The sequence below is a fragment of the Megalops cyprinoides genome, chromosome 1, assembly GCF_013368585.1.
Source record: "Megalops cyprinoides isolate fMegCyp1 chromosome 1, fMegCyp1.pri, whole genome shotgun sequence".
Lineage (NCBI taxonomy): Eukaryota > Metazoa > Chordata > Actinopteri > Elopiformes > Megalopidae > Megalops > Megalops cyprinoides.
Genome location: NC_050583.1, coordinates 43,354,973 through 43,376,115, shown reverse-complemented (window position 1 = coordinate 43,376,115; position 21,143 = coordinate 43,354,973). Strand labels below are relative to the sequence as shown.

Genomic DNA, 21,143 nt, shown 5'->3' with positions numbered 1-21,143 from the left:
GAATGACATCCTTAGCTATGCCCAAGGTTTGAAACTGTAAAAAAGCAACGATAACTCAAATCTCCTCTCTCCTCTCCCAGACAGTTATTGACCCGCATGTGAATGGAAGATAGAAACTGCTGTTTGCAGTCAGGTATGGATTAAAGAATGTTCTGTCCTTTTAGGACAAGCCTATTTTCTTCAATAGTGGATACCATGACATTTTTGGCATTGCTTTGGTTAATGTTTTAAGAGTTATACACATCGTGTTTCACAGTTATAAAAATATGAGTGACACCATATTTTCAGTTTCACAGAATGTTGAATATGGTGGTATGTTCACTCAGGTTGTGTTCACTCAGTCTGATCAACATAATCCCTCAACAGTTTACCACACCAGGGTTCAGTTGTGTTCTGGCTGAGTCTCCATGTTTAATTTATACATAAAACATTACATAGCCTGCCTTGCAAGACATTTCGATCTGAGTTGCAATTTGTGCTCACGTTTAACCATTACAAGAAGTCCATAAATAAAGTTGTGCATACAACTAAAAAGCCCATATAACTCTATGATTGACCAGTGTGGTTTGGAACTGCTATAAGCAGGGCCCTGGAAATCATTAACATGGACTTCTGATGTGTGTGCATCATGCTTTTGAGACTGTTGGCTCATATCCATTCGGCAATCTCTCTTCCTCTTCAGAGCTGGACACTCCACAAAGGAGAGGGAGCCTCTGCTGGAGGTGTTGGTTTGGCCAGATCTGAACGTACACTGGATTTCCATGGCTCCAGGCCAGCTAGCAGCCAATCAGTGATGAGTGGCATGGAGAAGACACCTTCGGGGTGGAATAAGCCCACCCATTCACGGAGCAGCAGCACCGCCTCCTCCCGGCACTCCCGCCAGGTAAGCCCTGCCCACATTTTGGTCACCACCGTCCGATACAGATACAGTCCACTGTTCCCACACTTAGCCATTCATTCTGCTCAACCGTTCTGATGCTGAGCCATTAAAATGTTTTAAAAACAAGTAAAATAATCTTACAATTAATTCTAGCACTCACCGACAACTAATGTCATGAATTGAGCAGTGGCATAATGTGTGCTCTTTTTTGAGTTATGGTTAAAACACCTGCTGCTGCAACAAGTTGCAGCTGATCATGACTGAGTTCTAGTGCCTTAAAGGAAACCCATGGAGGTTCTTAAAAAGGGTACAGTGATCTTCTGTTTATGGCTAAACAAATCAAAATCTTGTTCGGTATGTATTTAAGGAGAAGAAAAACGTGAATAAAATTCTGGAATATTGGTTCAAAAAGCTCTTAAAATGTTGTAATGCTATATTTGGACTTGAGTGACTTCTATGCCTGAAAAAATACTTGCAGTGAATTTAATTTTTCTGACATCAAAGGTATTTATACACTGATGCCTGAATACGAATTTCATGCATCTGCTGTATGAAATATTTAAAGGGGAAAATGTGAGTGAAAACAAGGGGGTTCAACTATGTGTTTCAAAACAGTTTCATTTTCTCCTTTTCCTATTCAGCAACTTAACACCCTATGATTTGGATATCATGCTGTTAAATAACACTTTTGTGTATATTTCTTGATCATTCTGACAATCTTATACTATATCTCCTCATATGCTATATCTCCTATCTGCAAATATAAATGAGGGAAAGTCAGTCATGAATGAGTGAGGATTTCCTGGGTGGATGTACAGGTTTTTCTAGAGGGTACAGTTAAACCGTTCCAGGAGTTGTGCAACATGTCCTATTTTCCCTATCTTACGTTCTAATGAAACCATGACATCAACATGTATCGACACGCACCTGCTGCAGCACTACTCCAGATCACCAGATTTGTCTGTCAAATCCAGGAAAATTACAGTATAAGAGAGCACAGTGCCAGCTCTCCCGCTGCATTCTTTTGTTACCACCTGGAGTGTTTCATTGTTCCCAGTGTGTGACAGCTCATCTCAGGGTTTGGGTGTTTCTGTGCGAATTTAATTCCCCAATTCAAGTGGTGCAGACATGAACAGACTTTGAAAGACATTCTACATCCATCGTCGACTTTGTATTATCACTGTCAATCGGAGGATACTAGAGATACCCACAAGGAGTATTTTTGAAAAATAAGAACATATTTTGTGGATATGTATGACTAAAAGAATGGCGGACCATAAAATGGTAAGCAAATAGTTTTGTTTTGACATTTTAATTAATTTAACTAACGTACTGTAACATTAGAACAGCTAAGATCTTTACAATGTCTAATTAAAGTGATGGTTTGTCTGATAAAGCTTAGCCAGAACTAATTTATTTACTTCCTTGTGAATTGAATTCACCTGACAAGTTTTTCCTCAGTAGTTTGCATATTTTGGTGCAGTTGGCAATCAGACAGTGGCTTCCTGAAAGGACACTGGATAGATGGCTGCATGAAAATGTCATTGTTTTGTGTACTTCACCAGTTAATTTCTTATATCTGGTACCTTGAGGGTTAATTGTTACATTGGTGACAGCATCATTCTCATGCTGCTATTATCAGACATGTTTGACCAGTTTAGGGATCGTCTGAGATATACCTCTGCCCATTTTAACCCCAAACATCCAGTTCCACTTTAAAAAAGCAATTTACAAATTACTTGTGAACACGAATTTACTTGTCAAATGTGGGTGACTCGAGCATCAATGAAAAGTTCACTAAACCTCTAAAACAACCCCCTCAGCTGTGGTTTGCTTGGTATGCTTTTGCTTTGTGACCAGCTTTTTGATAGTCACTTTGTAATCCTGTTGCATGATTTAGTGGAGGAACAGTTGATGTAGAGGCCTATCAGCTGGTTAATTTGATGAAAAAGTCAACACTTTACAAGTTACTGTTTAAGACATAAGGACTGTTAGTGTCTAGAACTGCAGGGAGGGTAGCTTCCCTTGACACTGTCACGTGATATGGTCATCGGGGTGGAACCATGATGCAATTTGAACCAGTGCTGTGCATAAGGCAGCCACACTTTTAAGGTTATCACTGAAGAAGTAAATGGTTGCATGGGCTTTGCAAAAGCCTGAATCTTTCTTTAAAATTCCCTTCAGCTGTTGTAAGACCTCTAGCTGCAAGAACCCAGGGTGATCTAGTGTGGATCTGCAGGGACACTGTCTAAATATAGTGCAAACTGATCCAAGCTCAATGAATTGGGTTAGACTACATCTAGATGCTGGTTGATTATATTACATGACATTGTATGCATTTAGCAGATGCTTTTATCCAGCTTCCAACTTCCAGCACAAAAGAACAGAAGTGTATTCATTCAGGTTGAATCAGCAACAGTGTCAGATGAGGCGAGCAACACTCCCAAACCAGTGAGTGTGAGCATAATGCTGTTCAAGCCCTACCACAACTTAACTTGTGCAACCTGACTAGGCAAAGGAAGCCAAGTATACTACTGTATTCTACCATACTTCACAGCCACTAGATCACAGAATCCAAAACACATCCCAATACTACACACAAAATAAACAGCAAGAAATATAAGCAGCCGGTGTTAGGAGTTTAGGGATTGAGGTGGAACTGAGATGCAGTCCGAAGAGGTGGTTCTTCAGTCTTCCCCCATGGGAAGTTCATTCCATCACTAAGGGACCAGTTCAGACAGAGATTGTGTCTGAGAGGACTGACCCCATTGGGAATGGACAGTCAGTTGCCCCATGGTTCCAGAACTATTATTATAACCTGTTCATAGTGGTGACTGTGGTCTCATCTCCAGAACATCAAGGACTGGGAAGTGATGGATGACATGCACATGGAGATGTGCGCTGGTGGGGAGATGCTCCAAGACATGACCATGCCAGGCATCTGTGAGGGGTACCTGATGAAGAAGAGGAAGTGGCCCCTTAAAGGCTGGCACAAGGTGAGGGGCATTCTGGGAAGGCCGTGCTCATGCATTAAGCTTGCAACCAACAAGCTTTGATAATATGAAATAGACTGACTACAGACTGAATATCAATGGTCTTTCTACAGAGGTACTTTGTGTTGGACAAGGGGGTCCTCAAGTACTCCAAAACTCAGCAGGATGTAAGTTCTCACGCCCTGTGTCATCATCAGTATGATGGGTTTAGAAGTCCAGTTTAGCATTAAGACAGACATTTTACTTTCAATTTCTCTTTTCCAGATTGCGAAAGGGAAACTACATGGTTCACTGGATGTCAGTCTGGCGGTCATGTCCATCAACAAGAAATCAAAACGCATTGACCTTGATGCAGGGGACAGTCTGTATCACATGAAGGTACTCAGCCTTTCTGCTCTGTGATAGACGGCTATTGAAATGAAATGTCTTTTGCCCAAAAGGGCTCCTAGAATCCACCAGTAGAGGAAACCAGAATATTCATGCATTTCTTTGTCATATACACAACCTGAAATTGGTTGTGAAAAAGTTGAGGCAGAGTAGCAGTTGAAATGAATTACTGTGTCCATCAGTGGTAAAATAAAATAAAAGGAAATAAAAGTTGATGAGCTTTATTACATTGCAACAGGAGGAACGGTGTCAACGTTTGTCCAGATATGATGTACAATAAAGTGCACAGAGAACTAGGAGATGGTCATTTTGAATTAAAGAGTATGAGCAGTTTTTGATCAGCCAAGAAGTAATAATTTATGGGATTATTCATTAAATGCTCAGAAAAGCTTTATTTATGATACATTTCTAATCACATGCTGAGTGTGAGCATTCATTGTAGGACACATTATAAGAGTCATAAATGTGTTCAGGGAAAAAGACGTGAACCAATGTCTTATGTGAAGTATAATGTTGTGAACTTGAATTAAAAAAAAAACAAGGATATGCAAAAGTTCTCTTTAATGTTTTAGTGTACATGTTCTGGTCTACACCACAAACTGGTGCTAAACTATGCACAGACTGTGTCAAAAATGTTCAAGAAAGCACTGATATATACCACTCCCCACTCCTAGGCAAAGAACCATGAGCTGTTTTATATCTGGGTGACCAAGCTGAGTGCCCACCGTGTGTTCAAGAAGAATGAGGCTGTGCATGTCCACAATGGATTTCTGCAGGCTCTGTCGCAAGGAGGCAATGTGCTGCCCTCTGTGGCCAACCTCATGCAGCAGAATGGGGGCATGTCAGACATGGTGAGTCATTCACTGAGCAACAAAACACAGCCTGGCCATCTCATGATGAAGAACGTGTTACAGCTTGTCTAGCATTCACATTGTGTGACAATAAAGCTAGCACATGTTAGAAAATGAGCATTCCCTCTCATGGAATTTTACAGCTATAAAATTTATGTGATTCAGCATGTAGAAATTAATTCTATGTCTATGTATGAGATGTACTCTGTTAAAACCTGATTTTTTTTGTAAATTTGTGGCTAGCTGATGGCTATGTTAGTTGTTTGGTGGCTTATTTTAACTTTATGACTAATGCTGATAGCTTGGTAGTTATTCTTTCGGTGGCTATGTTGAATTGTTGGTAATAGCTCAATGGCTATCATGGATATTTCAGTAGGTATTATATGCCTGACTCTACTGACACACAGTAACATTACACATTCAAAACATGTAGGAGATCATCTCTGTTCTTATTGTAATGTCCACAGATAGATAGATATTTTAGGGGTTCAGTAGAATACATGGACTCACCTGGGAGATGCAAGCCAAGTCTGACTTGTTCTCCTGGTTCTTAGCTATGTACCATTGCAGCAACAATGGAAACCATAAAAGGGAAAAATGTGAGATATTCAGTAATAACAAAAATAGCAGGGAAATGACAAAATATCATTGGAACAGGACTGTGAGTCCTATTATAGATACTGAAAATATTAAATCCACTTTTCAAGACACTAAATCCACTCATTGGACAGCAGTATAGCATTCAGGTTCATAGCAAGTTCTAATCTAACAGTTCAGTATGAATCTGCACACCTTACACCTTGTGGCTAATTTTGAAAACTTGTTATGGACTTGCATAACAAAGGGATGATCGGTATTCTTACTATACAGGCAGATGTAGTATTATATTTTATACAGCTAACTCCTATAAGGGTGTGATAGGGTATAACACAAGGACAGCTCATTCAGGGGTTTATCAGAACATGAGGTGCTCAGCATTATGTAGTGAATTGTGCCACAACAAAGAAGTTACCAAATTATGGGGCACCCAGCAAAAGAATCACTCCTTTGTAGGTCCAACCTTGCCTCTCAAGCGAACAGTAGGAATCAGAAGAGGTGACCTATTCCAGAAATCATGAGTGAAGCTGACAGAGCCTGGCAAGAAACCCATGAAAATTATTTTGCATTTAAACTTACACCTATCTGCTGCCTCCTAACGTACTGTTCCATGTAACATTTGCAAGTGGGAATGGGGTATAATGGGGCCCTCTGTAGGGGAATCAAGGGACTGACTCCAGGAGTGCTTTCACATCCCTGTTTCTCTGCACCTGTGCTGTAGCCTTCCTACCCACACTACCAGAGCAATGCATCTACACTGAATGAAGCTGTGCCCCCACTGGAGGAGCTGCCTGCTGCAAGCCGGGGCGTGAATAGCAAGGTGTCTGCCTGGCTGCAGCAGACTCAGGATGTCGACTGCTGCTTCCAAGGTAGAACTCCTCACTAATCCATCAAAGCAAGTGCTGCATACACAACGGTGCTATAAAGTGGCTGTAACATGGACCACAGGTCTGTAAGTAGTGTATGCCATCTGAATCTATTGACCCCTTAGTGGGATCTGTACATCTTTTTACACTGCCAAATACATTGCGAGATTTACTGTTGGTATGCCAAAGCACTGCAAAGTAGAAAATATACAGAATAATCAGTGGCAACGGACAATGCAAACACCAAGCCAGAGAGGTTACACTAATGAGCTCTATACTGATCAGTGGAAGTGCCCTCTCCTCCACCGTGAGCATAAACCCTTTCTCCGCAGAGCTGAACCGCTGCCAGAGTGACCTGGCTGAGTTGAACCGGCTGGTGCAGAGGCTCCAGGCGCTGGAGGGCGGCCAGTCTTTCAATAACGGGGAGCTCCAACGCATCATTAGCATGCAGGTGAGATGCATGTTACCTGTGTAAAGACACTCCAGGAAGAAACTGTAGTAATGGCTGACAGACAACACACAACACCTCCATCCTTAAGGTGAAGGCCTGACTGAGACCACAATGCCCTGCTTTTGTTCCAATGACATTACAGACTGTGTTATCTGCACCAATCACAAGCCAAAGATTTTGATGATATGTCTTGCTTACAGAATCTCACCCTGGAGAAGCCCAAGAAGAAATCCAACAAGATATGGGGACACTCTCGCACCCTGTCCAGGGTTGAGGCTCTTGGAATGGTGAGAATGACCTGTAACTGCTCTCTGTGTCCTCATTTCCTATACTGCACGGGAGCGTTTGTAATTTCTGCACTGGGATTTCTCAGGTGGTGCTGGCTCCTTGGTCAGAGTCCATATCTCTGGCCTTGCACCGTAGTTCAGAAACATTGTAATATGTTTCAAGCTTATTATAACATTGCATAAATATAACCCATACAAAAATGAAATTTGTTGTAATCCTGAGAAATATGTCATACCCAAGAATATATTGAGAATACATTTAAAATATATGTATGTAAAGCAATAATATATGACAGTATACCAGAATGGCAATAATTTACATATTTTCAATATAATTGCTGAGCTAAAAATATATTCTCTAAAATATATTCTCAATATATTATTTTTTTGTATGGGAAGAAAAATCTACATCAACGAGTGTCCTAGTTTTGAATATCAGCAGCTGTAACTCCAAAGTAACCTTTAAAATTCCTTTTTCCACTTAAAGCCTTTTCGCGGGATCACTAAATCGGTGAGTCAATATGAGATTCTGTAGGCAGCAAGTGGAATAACGAGCAATGATTCAGAAATTTATCCTGTATTTTTCTTTGGAGAACACAAGGGTTTACTTAACCCTAAATTGATCAGGGACAACTTGAACAGTTTGGTAGTGAAATAAACACCAGTTGAGAGAGTTACTGTGGGGCAGAGGGTGGGTGCCATCAACTGAATTGACTCCACTGGTTTTACAGCAGACGACTGAGAACTACATATCAAAACAAGCTGATCCCAGAATCCTGCTGTCTGTGACATCAGCATCTATCTCAAATTCAAATAAAAATGAACAGGACCATTGCTTCACATAAAACATCCTTAACGTCCTTAGCAACACATGCAGACCCCACTCAAGCATCAACCACACAGTAGTGAAAATTATTCTCATTATGATGCTCATTCTCAAATTAGCATTTTAGCATTGATATGTTTGGACACTGAAATACTAGACCTGATTTACCAATTTAACATTTTACAGCTGATATTCAAAATGTAGTGAGTGGTGTGGGAAATGTCTTTTGTGCATCTGATATTTAAGAAAAATCTGATGAATGCAATTACCTTGTTGATAAAATATGGTATAACATTTTTAAGGAAATTTGACTCTGGCCAATTTATTAATTTACTAATTTTGATTTTCATCTTTGTATCAAGTTTTACATTTCTCTTACCTTGTATCACACTTGGTATCATGTTTATACACTTTTATCAGAAGATTATTTGCTCTCCAATAATGATTTAATTTTAACTTTTTATTTTTCTTAACCGTTGCTCAAGAAGAAAAGTGACTTTTATGACACCCTGAATGAAGTTTGTACCAAGCAATGTTTAGTCACACTCTACTACTGCTGCAGATGTACAGTATATAAATTTGCTTTGGCCTGATACCACACTGCAGCCGCAGGTTGCATAATGTCTACATTACATATTTTTTTTACACAATAGTCATTGGGCCAAATTCTAGCTGTCATCTTTTCTCTGAAATGACATTTCCTCACACATGACAAAAGGGCCACTCTGGCATTCCTCCTCATGGTCTGTCACCCCACAGCTGTCATCCAGTCACCTCAGTAGCTCCTCCCACCTGGGCACTTCGGTCCCTTCCATCCCTGACTATGTGTACTCCCAGCTGTCTCCTCCCAGTGCCACATCTCCAGAGGGCAAAAAGATCCAGCAGGACATCTGCACCATGTCCCAGAGGGGTAAGAGACACAAGCTGACACAAACGCCACTGTGGCATCCAGCAACATTTTCTGGTCCTGGATGTTTTTTTTTAAGCTGTGTTTCCAATCTGCTTGAGACTCTCTAATTCTGAGGCTCTTTGTAAATGTAAAAGGAAAGTAAGCAGTTATTCCGACTGTTTTCATGACACTCTCCACATGTAACAATTAGTTTGGTCTTAATCACAAAGTTTGATGAATTGGAAAAAAAACAGCCTTGTATGGGTTATAATTTATTGTATTGTCACAGGTTTCCATGACACCCCTTAACTGATCAATATTTTGGTTGAATTGCAACAAAACCTAGTGGATGGAATGGTAAACTAGATGGGTATGAGCTACATGTACCTGTGTCAAGGACAGGAGAGATGAATCCCTTGCATGTGGCACTTCTCTCTCTTACACACTCTCCCGCTCCCTACAGTTCATGCCTCTTTGAAGACAGTACATGAAGCCCTGGTCCAAGAAAGGCAGAGGCTACAAGTGGCCTGGAACGGCCCTGAACTCCATCAGTCCACGTCCCAACAGCTGGCCACCCTGTGCACCACTCTTTCTGAGGTGAGGCGGGGGATGATGGGCATTCTGCATGCAACGGTACTGTTATGAATCTCTTAGAGTGTCTCATAATGGTAAAACACTGGCTATTCTAAATTGCGCTGGGGAAAAGAGAAACATCCACAACGGGGAGCCAACTTATCGTTTCTAAAAGTGAAAATTGTGTGAATCAGTTGGGGCAGTCAAGCCAGTGCCCCTCACAATGGGTGGCGCATGGCAACCTACACTTCTATCACTCTGGGAAAAATCAATAAAGCAGTTCCCAGAATGAAAGGAACACAGCCAGAAACCCTTTGTGTTCATGGCAATGTTATACAGATTTAGCTGAACTTTAGGGAATTTCAGCTGCGGCACTTGTGTGATTGAATGAGTGTTCTGTGTTGGCTCTGAGATGTAGACACTAACCTCCACCCCCCACTATCAGTGCAATTTATTCAGCTGGAACCTCATCTAAATCTCCTAGAAAGCTTTACCTGACTGAGCCCTAACTAGTATCCCTGTATGTATGTATGTATGTGTATGTGTGTGAGTCCAGTTGAAGCTGCAGTCCCACCTGACCAAAATCCACTCCCTGTCAGTGTCCTCTGACTCCTCGGAGGAATCCTTCTGCACTGTGCGCGCGGAGCAGGTGTGTGACTAATATCATTCTCCTCCCATCGCTCGTCATTCTCAGCGTCAGCACCTCAACAGCAAAAGAAGCCTCTGCTTGCTCATTACTCTCATCATGGTGTTTTTTTTTCTGAACATTTGTTTCTCACCTTCTTTGCTTTCTCGGTGTCTCACTCTGTTTCTGTTGGTCTGTCAGATCAGCCTGAAACTTCATTTGAATCTTCTACAGTTTCAAGGTGCTTAATAGGCATAAGGTGAAATTGCGGTGCAAAAGCAATTGATGAAGATGGTTGTCTAAAGTAAACCTTTGTAATATAGAGGTATTATGACAAAACAGTAATGACAGCTTTCTTTCCTTCTCGCACTGTTTCGCTGTCTTGCTCACATGCGTCACACTCTCACTCACATGCTCCTTCTGTCTTGGCCTCTGCAGCCAGCCCGCTCCGTATCTAGCCGCCGCTCATCTCGCCACGCACCCTCGGTGGCCGACTCGACGGCGGAGTACTTTGACGCCTGCGACCACATCCTCTGCGGGAGCTCCTCCGAGAACGAGGCGTCAGGTGACGAGTCAGGACTGAGTGACATCACCACCAGCAACTCTGAGCCTGAGGAGGGCCACGGTGGGTCTTTGTTTCCTGTCTGTTCTGCTCTGTCTGTTTTCTGAGTGCTGTATTGTGTTTTTTTTTCCACATCAAAAATCACCAATGGTTCACAACCATTTCTTTCATGGAATACTCAGATCATCTCTCTGGTGCTTACTTTTTTGTCTGTGCCTTATCAAGACCATTTAAATTTTGCATATTTTTGATAAAATATTTCCAGATCCTTTGCCATGCATCATTCTCTAATGGGACTTAGTGGATTCAAGACAAGTGTATATTAAAAACCCTTTTTTGAATAAAAACCCATATCCTCATTTATTAACCACTCGTTGTTTTTGATTGCAGAAACGGCCACTCTTAAGTACCGCAAGAGCATCTCTACATCACCAGATATGCCCAGTGCCATCCGCAAGGACACTGGCCGCCGGACTACCCTGCCTGCCCCCTGCCCCAACAACAGCCACATTGGCCTCATGACCATCCTCTACAACAACATCGGGAAGGACCTGTCGCGAGTTTCTATGCCAATACCGCTCAATGAGCCGGTCAGCCTGTTGCAGAGGTTGTGTGAGGAACTGGAGTATTCTGACCTGCTGGACACGGCCAGCCACACTGAAGACCCCTATGAGAGGATGGTAACTCCTCCCCTCCACACACCTCCTTTGCAATCAGTGAATCAGTGTCTATTTCTGCAAGGCAGGGCTTGTTTGCTGTAGGCTTATAAGGCTGCAGAAACAACAGATGTGCCACTGTGTGACTGAAAATGGAACCTGGCATCAAAATTGAAGGGAGCAGGTGTGCGCTCCTATTAAATAGGTGTTTGCTTATTTTAAACAGATTTGCGCTTTTTAAATGAGAAACACAAAGCCTCACTCTCTTTGCTTGTCAGTTTTTTAAAGGGACCAGTGGGCCTAATGGAGAAAAATGACATTTTCTTCAGTTTGATGGCATAGAGGCAGTTGATTATGTAACTGGAATCGGTAATTGGAGGATCAAGCACAAATCTCTTTCTGTTGAAAGTGCAAGTCGGACACTGACTTTGATGATACAGTACTTCATGGTCACTGGGCACTCCTTCCTCTCCTGTTTGACTGCTGAGAACATGGTCCTCTTCCATACTAGTTAAAATCTGCTGTACTTATTAAGACGGTTGGGAGAATACTACTCAAGCTCATTTTTCAGTGATTACTGTCAGACAGTTATTCATAGCACACTTACCACGTTCTGTTCTGAAGTTTTCTAGACACAGCAGTGAAAATGATTAACAACCTCATCAGATTCAGCTACAGAATTTGCCCCGGTGTCACATTGATCTGTGAGATTTAAACTGCTATTACAATTTACTGTAACGTGTTCACCAAAGGAAATCACATCCTGCTGTAGCTTTATTTGTGTTACTGTATTTCTAAATGCCTTGTGTTCAGAATATTAAATGAAGGATATTGATATGTAGTGAATCCTTGCTGTCACCTGAATGGTATTCATACTGTGATGTTCTACGCATAGTGAAGGGATGAAGCAGAGGACGCTAATGGCTGTCTGTCTCCCTCCCTGTTCAGGTGTACATTGCTGCCTTTGCCATCTCAGGCTATGCCACAGCTCGCTTTCGAAACAGATACAAGCCCTTTAACCCCGTCCTGGGAGAGACCTATGAGTGCGTGCGAGAGGACAGGGGCTTCCGTTACATCAGTGAGCAGGTCAGGACTGGTGCTCATTTGTCACCGATGTGGTGACTGGTTTTGGGTTTTACTTGGGTCCATGTCTACGGAGTCTCATTATCTATCAACCTGGCCAGTCTCAATCACTAACATTCATATTTGATTTCTTATTTTGAATGGAACAGTCTGTCCAGAAAACATGTTTGTATTATTTCCCCAATTCTGATGCAAAGTACAGTGCTCCTCATAACCTATAATATGCAGATTTAAAATGTGTTTTTTGGTATTTGGCATGGCTTTTTGGCCTGTGGCTGGCTGTAAATGTGGCTTGTTTCTCAGTTTAAAGCTACTGTTTGTGTCCTGTCTGAAGGTGTGCCACCACCCCCCCATATCTGCCTGCCATGCTGATGCAGAGAACTTCTCATTCTGGCAAGGTAGGTTTTAATGTCTCATTTCTGTCTTCCATGTCATATCTGTTTATACATATGCACAGCTCTAAATAGTGTCTGTGGTCTATGGTTATGTCTATATATGTGCAATAATACACATACATACATGTGTACAATTTGTAACATTTTAATTGCCTGGTCTACGTAGACCAGCGGTGGAAGAACAAATTCTGGGGAAAATCTTTGGAGATCATGCCAACAGGGATGGTGAACGTCACCCTTCCCAGGTGAGTGTTCCCAGACTTGATGCTGTTCTGGACTGGGGTCAGCGTTCAATGGCTACTCATTCTAACCACCTCCCGCTGCTAACCTGCAGGTTCAATGATCACTATGAGTGGAACAAGGTAGTCACTTGCATCCACAATGTCCTGAGCCAACAGCGCTACCTGGAGCACTATGGCGAGGTCATCATCCGTAATCTCAACAGCACTGTCTGCACCTGCAAGATCACCTTTGTCAAGGTGAGCTCCATTTGTCTCTCTGTGAAAAGTCCAAACAGGTCATCTGTGACCTGAAGTAGCGATGAAAGCAGATGATTCTCCAGCAGAGGGATATGGGTGTGAATCCTATCAGCAGCCTTGCCTAGTTTGTGTGTATTAAACGGTGTGTTCAACACATTTTGAACTAGTAGAAATCCTGAATCAGACAACAAATATAGACAGGCTGCATTACATAGATAGATATACTCTCCCCACAAGGTTGCCTGCTTATAAAATGGACATTCGTATGAGTTATGGGCTCTCACTCTCATCTATGCCAATCCACTGTGACCAGCAATACCTAATATTCTTTTGTCTTAAATCATAGTATAGTATCTTTGAAAGATTAGAGTGTCAATGTTTTCTTCTCTCACTCTCTGTTCACCTCAGTCCCGTTACTGGAGCTCAGACTCTCACCTGAATGAGGTGCAAGGGGTGGTTCTTGATCAGGCTGGCAATGCGGTCCACCGATTCGGGGGTCTGTGGCATGAGGGCATCTTCTGCGACACATTGCCCAAACCCCAGTGCCTCTGGAAGCCGAGTGAGTATCAGTCCAGCTCCACCTTTTCCCAATATCTCACTGTTTGATTGCCATGGAGAGTCTGTTTGGGTGACATGGCTGCAACCAAACCACAGGTCCTCTTTCATGCTGTGATCACACCTCAACCTGTCTGCATCAATTTCACAGAAGAATAGTTCAACAAGTGGCTAAGCACAGCTGTAGCTGAGAGATGTATCTCAGGTCAGTCCAAATTCAATGGAGAACCAAGGCCAGATGAAAACATTACATCAGTTCAATAAAGGCTTTTGGCTCTTGGTCACTGCAGAAGACAGAATGCCACCTTACCAGCTAGACAATACTGTGGGTGGTTCCATGATCCAGGCTCTGTTTTTTTTCATGGCTGCCCTCCTGCAGATCCCCAACCCAAAGACTACATCAAGTACTACGGCTTGTCTAGTTTTGCCATGGAGCTGAATGAGCTAACTCCTGAGCTGAAACCCCTTCTCCCCCCCACTGACACCCGCCTGCGTCCTGACCAGAGGTGAGCGATCTTTCCTGGTTGAGGTGGAGAGAATGGCATGCTGCCATATCTCCCTTTTACCAAAAGTGTGGTGAGATGTTTCCATGCGAGTGTAAAACATGTATAGAAAAAACCTTGGCTTTCAATGATGGGCAGCTGAAGCCATTCAGGGATAGATATATGGATGGTGTGGGAGACTTGGATTTGAAGAGGCTACAGCCAGGGGTTATTGAAGTTAGCATGATCTGTAAGAGTTGTTTGTCCCCTGAGGACCTTGAGTCTTCTGCCCCTGGTCTAGGCTAGTCTTTCGACTTTGATGCATCTGGTGTGGTGTACATTTTGTCTGGTCGGGGTTGTATTGAACCATCTCCAAGTGATGGGGCACTGGGAGGCTGACAGACTCTAACTACCCTCTCAGAATGCTGGAGGAAGGGCAGTTGGACGAGGCGGAAAAGCGAAAGGATGAGATCGAGGAAAAGCAAAGGGAGCGGCGGAAGATCCTGGCCAAGAAGGGAGAGGAGCACATCCCTCGCTTTTTCAGGTGAGAGACACTTTGGTTGGTGATGAGTTGGTGTGTCCTGTCTCAGCCGGAGTGGAGCTGGATTACCAGGCGTACCTCTATCAGATTAGGTTATCAGGTTAGTTGATGTTTAATTGCACCTTTGGCATAGGATTGTTTTCAGATGTTCAACCTGAGGAAATGGCAACCTGAGGAAGTTCCAACAGTAAGGTTTCAACATCATAAATGTGCTTAGGAAACACATATCCCAGCATTTTCAAAAACATTCATGTGCATGTGATTTACTCAAGCACAAACCAATCACAAATATATTGCTGCAGACTATAGGCATTTACCTCTTATTTGAAGCCCAAGGCTATATAAGACCACAGACAGTTTCTTACCAGAATTAATGTTATTAATTTAAATAATATAACATAAGTTCTCATACCACATACATACTTTAAGTTGACAGTGTTTTGCCGCTTTGTCAATGACTTTCAAAATGATGGTGGAACCCTGCATTTTTAATTTCTGTTTATTAATGAATCATTGTATACTGCTCCCCCCATCATTTGGAAATTTTAATTGAATTCTAACCCAGGTAAACTGAATTTGGCTATCCAAAGAGAAAAAAATTGGCTATCTAGAGAGAAAAAAAGCCTTCTAAAAGCCTTCTAAAACCATTATTTCATATTATATTATTTGGCTTCCTTCAGAAAAATATTCCATTAAATGATGCTAGTTGTGTTAAATAATACCTGCAGATCTTATCATTCTCATATGGCAGCAGCATGTTGAGATGTATGTGATTGATGCTCCATTTAAGGCCAGTGATGCTGCCACAACCACAGACACAGAGGAAGTAGATACTAACAGGACCTCCATTTGCAGGAAATCCCTGGATGCAGCAGGCAGGGAAGTGTGGCTGACAAATGGAACTTACTGGAAAATCCGTGAGAACCCAGGATTCGCCAGCACGAAAAATCTGGATCTTTGGTGAACAGTGCACACAGGACTTGCCACCAAGGACTGGAAATAGACAAGTGTACAATAAGAAAAGACTATTTTCAAATGTTGCCCATCTTCAAATTAGAACTCATGCACACCAGAAGAACCATGAATGGGGGTTGTGCTGCTTTTTCTCCCAGCATTAATGAGCTACCCTTGGTGACCCACTGAGCAGGGGTGGTGCTGACCAGGAAGATGAGAGCATGTGAGGATGCTGAATGGAATGAACTTCAGGCTGGAGGGGTGATGGCAAATGTACTTCTTTAGCAATCTTTATCTTAAAAGAAAAAAGCAGAGAATGTTCCAGGCATTACAGTGAATAGCCAATCCAGGAAAAAAGTGTTTTTTTTCCCCTCTTTTAGGATCTGTTTTATAAGACATTTTTACTTTGAAACTTTTTTTATGTGCATTCCAGGGTTTTTAGTCAACTTGTATTTTACTCCTATTTGTGTGTGGGACTTTTGCTCTGTCCTGCATAAATTGTCTTTATGTATGATTATTGCAGTGGGCAATTGAATTTGGGTGGAAAAAAAAACAGGTTGAGTTGAATGTACGTATAATATATGAATTTTACCTTGTGTAGTGTAGGTGAATTATTATTTTTTTAGCATGGCCCTTGTGCATTTAAGAGAACCTCCTAACTCTTCTCGTTTCTTTATCTGAAAACATCGGTAGCCTGGACATTGCATGAATATTTTCACTGTTCTCCTTTGAGGAGTGTTCCTTGAAGATCTACTGTAATTCCCTCAATACTTAATATAGAATATGACATGTTTTTATGTTAGTTGGTACATTTAAGAGCCTTGCTTTTAGTTTAGTTGCAGGAGCGTTTTATAGATGTCAGACAAGCAAGCACAGGGAAAGAGAAGCAAAGTTACATAGCAGTAAAAATAACTGGAGATGGACTGCTAATATTACATGCCTCGCTGTATACAGTAGGGTAAATAAAAATGAGTATAACAATAAAAGTCAGTCACTTAAGAACGTATGTGTGGCCTTTTAATGCTACCATATAACAAGTATGACTTGGTATGCAACCTCCTCTGATCCAGGGCAGAAGTTTAGAGCACAGTGATTTTGGTGAACATTCACAGTGCCATAAAAAATGGTGATGAAAACACAGTATAAATGTTAGATGTTTTAACATGAGTCTTATCTAAATATTATTAGTCAGCATGTGTGTGATGGAATGCCCGTAGTGCGATATGGCGATTTCCAAAATGGGTACAGGTGCAGTTGCAAGTGCAGGTGCAGGTAGAAAAAACCACAATAAATACTATAACAAACAAAAAGAAGACAACTACAGCCAAATGCATATATAAGACTATTTCATCATTTTGAAAGACATCCAGTCCTCAAGTACTTCTTTTTCCTTAACAATAACCTTGCTACCTTACGCAATGTAACCATAATGAACAATGAAGAGAAAAATCCCCGCTCTACACATTCAATAATTATACAGCAGCCATTCAGCACGCCATACACAGGAACACATATTCTTTCCCATTTGTGTCTGTGTACAACAAAACTATTTTATGTTTCTTTTCACAAAACTTGTAAATTATAATACATTCCGTAACGGACAGGTACCACCATTGCAATGTGAAAACCTAGACGATTGGTGCTTTGCCCCACTCTGTTGTTACAGTTTCTGGGATAGGTCAAAAATATGATGTGTGCTACTGATTTGTCAATGCTGTATTTCTTGCAGTTCATAAATAAATCTGCCTACATTAAGCATATTCAAGACATCCCGATCTTACAAATCTCTATTATCGGGCATTTTCACTGAGAGATGGGAGCTGAGAATTTAGTTTGTCGAATGAGTCAACCAGAGTGCTATATTCAATAAATGTGCAGTACAATTGAAACTCCCGATGGTACCTTACTCTATTCTACCATACATACCCTTCTGCATATGTGCTGTACGTATTCTTTGTCTATGCATAAATGCATAGTGTAAACATAATGTGAACACTGCCTGTTGTGCTAGAGGTCAAGAGACAAGTCAGGCTTTCAAAGGAGAATGTTTTTGTTTAGTTTGTGCTAAATGATGGCTTATAGAATTCCATGATTTCTCCGAAAATTATAACAAAAATCAAGATCTCAGTATTGAGGTCATGATTAGTTCATTAGTTCATTCCACTTACAATAAAAATTGTAAAAATTACAAAGATGCAGTCACACATCAGGACTTTGTGACAATGAATAAAAAGGTTTGAAGAAAAATAGGTCCCAACACTGTGGAGCCACACAATTCCAAAACAAGAACAAGGTTCAGAAACTGCAACTACTTTTAAGGCTCCCTATATTACTGTTTGTTTGCTGTCTAGTGATGAAGAAAAGGTACTATAGTTTCCTTAGGGGAGCCTTTTACTTTGTGAGTGAGTGAATGAGAGAGAGTGTTTGAGGTCTGCTCAGTCACGGCCAGGAGCATCTGTGCACAAAGTGTGCTGCCAGCTAAGCCTCCCAGGTTAATCATTTCTCAGGAAGCATTCCAGAGTTACCCCCGTAAGCCACGAAGCGCTCATTTCAGGAGTTGGAAAAGATATACCCCTTGCATTAAGGGCTGTTCCGACTGACAGTCTCCAAGGTGAGTAGGCTCAGAGCCAGCCCTGGCAAAAGCCTGATGAATGGGAGAAAGAGTAAGGGAACATAGGTTTCTCATCATAGAAACCACCCCTACCATTGCACAAACCACTGACTAAGAGATGACGATAATTTCTGCCCTTTGAGGTGCTACTCTGGACTCTGAATTGCATTTGCAGTGAATTTTACCTCCATTTTAACATAGCAATAATTTTAATAACATTCATCTGGAAAGTCTCTTTCATGTGTGGGATATTTTGGACATATTTGTTCATTGTAGTTTGGTCTCTTATTGACTGAAACCCTCTGCTTGAGGGGTTTCCTTGGAATACGACTGTGTTGGATAAAAAATAACTTCTTGTCAGATTGTTTTAGTGGCAGCTTTCATGAGGCAGTGCAGCTCCTTTTAAAAGCTGTTAAGTATGTTGAATCCTGTCTCTGACTTAACATACCAGCTGGGTGGTTTACATTTCCGTGATGATGTTGATATCCCAGTTTTTGATTAGTTGATTACTCAACACCAGGGTCTCATTGTTTGCGTTTCTGCAAGAATCTGTTAAACTCTGCTTCAGGCCTTTAATTAAATCAATGCAATCAGTTACAGGCAGCATTACTCTCTACAGCCTTTTGGTGGTAAAATCAAACACTTCAGACTGTCCAAAATTAAGTAAATAGTAATAGAATTTCTGTTGTTTTAATTTGCTGGAATGGTGACTTTTGGCTCAGACATGGATCTGCAACTATGCCACACATATTGTAACTTAATTGATTCATTCAGGATGATTTTAAGATTGATAAATTACACCTTAGCAACATGCCATGTCACAAAGTAAGAGACTTTACAGAGGGCTTAAGGTGAACTTTGGAACTGGCCTTCAGATTAACCTGAACAAGTCCTCCTCCCAAACAAAAAAGAATTCAACATGTTTCACTACTCACAAGTTGGTCATCTTATAATTTGTTCATTTTGCGTCAGTTGGGATCATGGGCATGCCCTAAATTTTGACTTCAGCCTAATCAAAGGGGTTACAGTTCCTGGGTGGTTGGATGTTCATGTATTTTGTTGTAGAAGCTATTTTATACCACAGGTGAGATATTCAAAATCAAAAGCCATGAAGTAGCCATCAGTAGTCTTAATGTTAGAGATAAATATTCAGGTCTTCTGTCTTAATTTGTATAAGAGTGGAACCACAACACTATTTCTTGTTCCTGTTTCAAATAGTCTTGAGTGGGTTAAAGTTCTCTTAAAGATCTCTATGAAACTTTGCTTGTTAATAAAGCTGCTGATTTAGTCTATCACCCTATTTGGAACGGCAATGGCTTGGCTATAACATCATTACCAAATAAAAAAGAATTAAAAAAAAAGAAAACAACCAGACCATTCACAGACAAATATTTATTTATGAATAAAAAACATCAATACAATTCACCATGAGCCAGCTTTTAATAAATAAATTTGGTTTTCTTTCATCTGAATTATTTTCTGCATACTTTTTCTTTATTACATGTAGAGTAAATCAAACGCAATATTTAAATGCACGAATATGTACATATTTAGGCTTTTTTACTCTTTGCCCATCTACCCCATCAACATCTTTCCTTGCATTTAAAAAAGCCTGAAGCAATGCATACTGACTTCTGACCTTCAAAAAGGTTTTGGATCATTTCACAGGCTGAATCCACAGAATGGAGAATTACACAATTCTGGGTACAAACATTTCACATTGAACACAGCTGAACATGCTTCACAATCAGTTTGATCTTTGTGAGAGTATGTAGTAATAACATAGTCTGCTACTAGTATGTATCTCAAAGATCCCAGTGGAAATGTATTCAGTATCACAAAGGGAGCATTCAGAGAGTATTTAAGGATCAAAAGGAATTGGGTCTGGCTGGGGTATAAAACACGTAGAACACAGTTTTATTATCAGAGCACACTTTCACCATAAACTCAATTTGTGCAGGAAGTCTGAATTAAGACTTCACCCAGACTCACTAGGGTATAACAGAAAACGTCCACAAGAGGGCAGTGCATCCCGTGTGGCCAGAGCTGCAGGTCTGGCCACTGTCCTGCCTTCTCTGTAAAACAGATCATTCTTGTTAATGTGTTGTCAGTCCACACAACATATGTTTCTTCCAAAACAAAATAAATTCAATTATTTTCATCAATGTATATAAAAAAGTTAAATAGATGTTTTCTGAATATTAATCAAACTTGTTTACCACTTGATGCAGCTCTAAATAAGATCAAAATAAAAGAACTCAGCTTTAATTGCACTTGTTTAATGGCAGTTTGAATTCAATTGTTAGTCACCAGTCAAATATTGCTTAAAAGATATATGTCCTGTCTTTGTTCTTCATAGTACCTTAAAACTCTGATGAAGAAGCATTCACAGAAGTTCAAAAGAGTGACATGTTCAACAAACCTCAGCCTGCTCATTTATTCAACTTACAAGTATTTGAGGGAAGAGCTGGCACCCTTACATTAACAAATTACACTGTTGCCAAACAATAACACACAGCACACACATACAAAGGAGCCCCACCCCTCCCCAGCGCATTGCGTTCGCTTGGCATCCCTGCATCTCCTTCAATATTGATGAC

The 21,143-nt window shown here is 41.1% G+C and overlaps 1 protein-coding gene across 2 annotated transcripts; it reads left to right on the top strand.

The window, feature by feature from the left end:
- The first annotated feature begins 91 nt into the window (after nt 1-91).
- Nucleotides 92-17,773, top strand: osbpl7 (oxysterol binding protein-like 7). 2 transcript variants are annotated; one of them, XM_036535127.1, is made up of 22 exons: nt 92-133; nt 683-883; nt 3,733-3,876; nt 3,987-4,040; nt 4,138-4,251; nt 4,935-5,111; nt 6,430-6,577; nt 6,907-7,025; nt 7,226-7,312; nt 8,898-9,048; nt 9,491-9,624; nt 10,157-10,249; nt 10,664-10,850; nt 11,178-11,467; nt 12,392-12,529; nt 12,861-12,924; nt 13,088-13,166; nt 13,256-13,400; nt 13,809-13,959; nt 14,335-14,461; nt 14,859-14,981; nt 15,834-17,773. In XM_036535127.1, the coding sequence occupies exons 2-22, from the start codon at nt 794-796 to the stop codon at nt 15,940-15,942; spliced, it is 2,724 nt and encodes a 907-aa protein (XP_036391020.1). In that variant the 5' UTR covers nt 92-133; nt 683-793; the 3' UTR covers nt 15,943-17,773. The 2 variants fall into 2 exon arrangements, with proteins under 2 accessions (XP_036391020.1, XP_036391012.1); XM_036535119.1 differs by lacking the exons at nt 92-133; nt 683-883 and adding an exon at nt 1,918-2,164.
- Nucleotides 17,774-21,143: the final 3,370 nt, after the last annotated feature.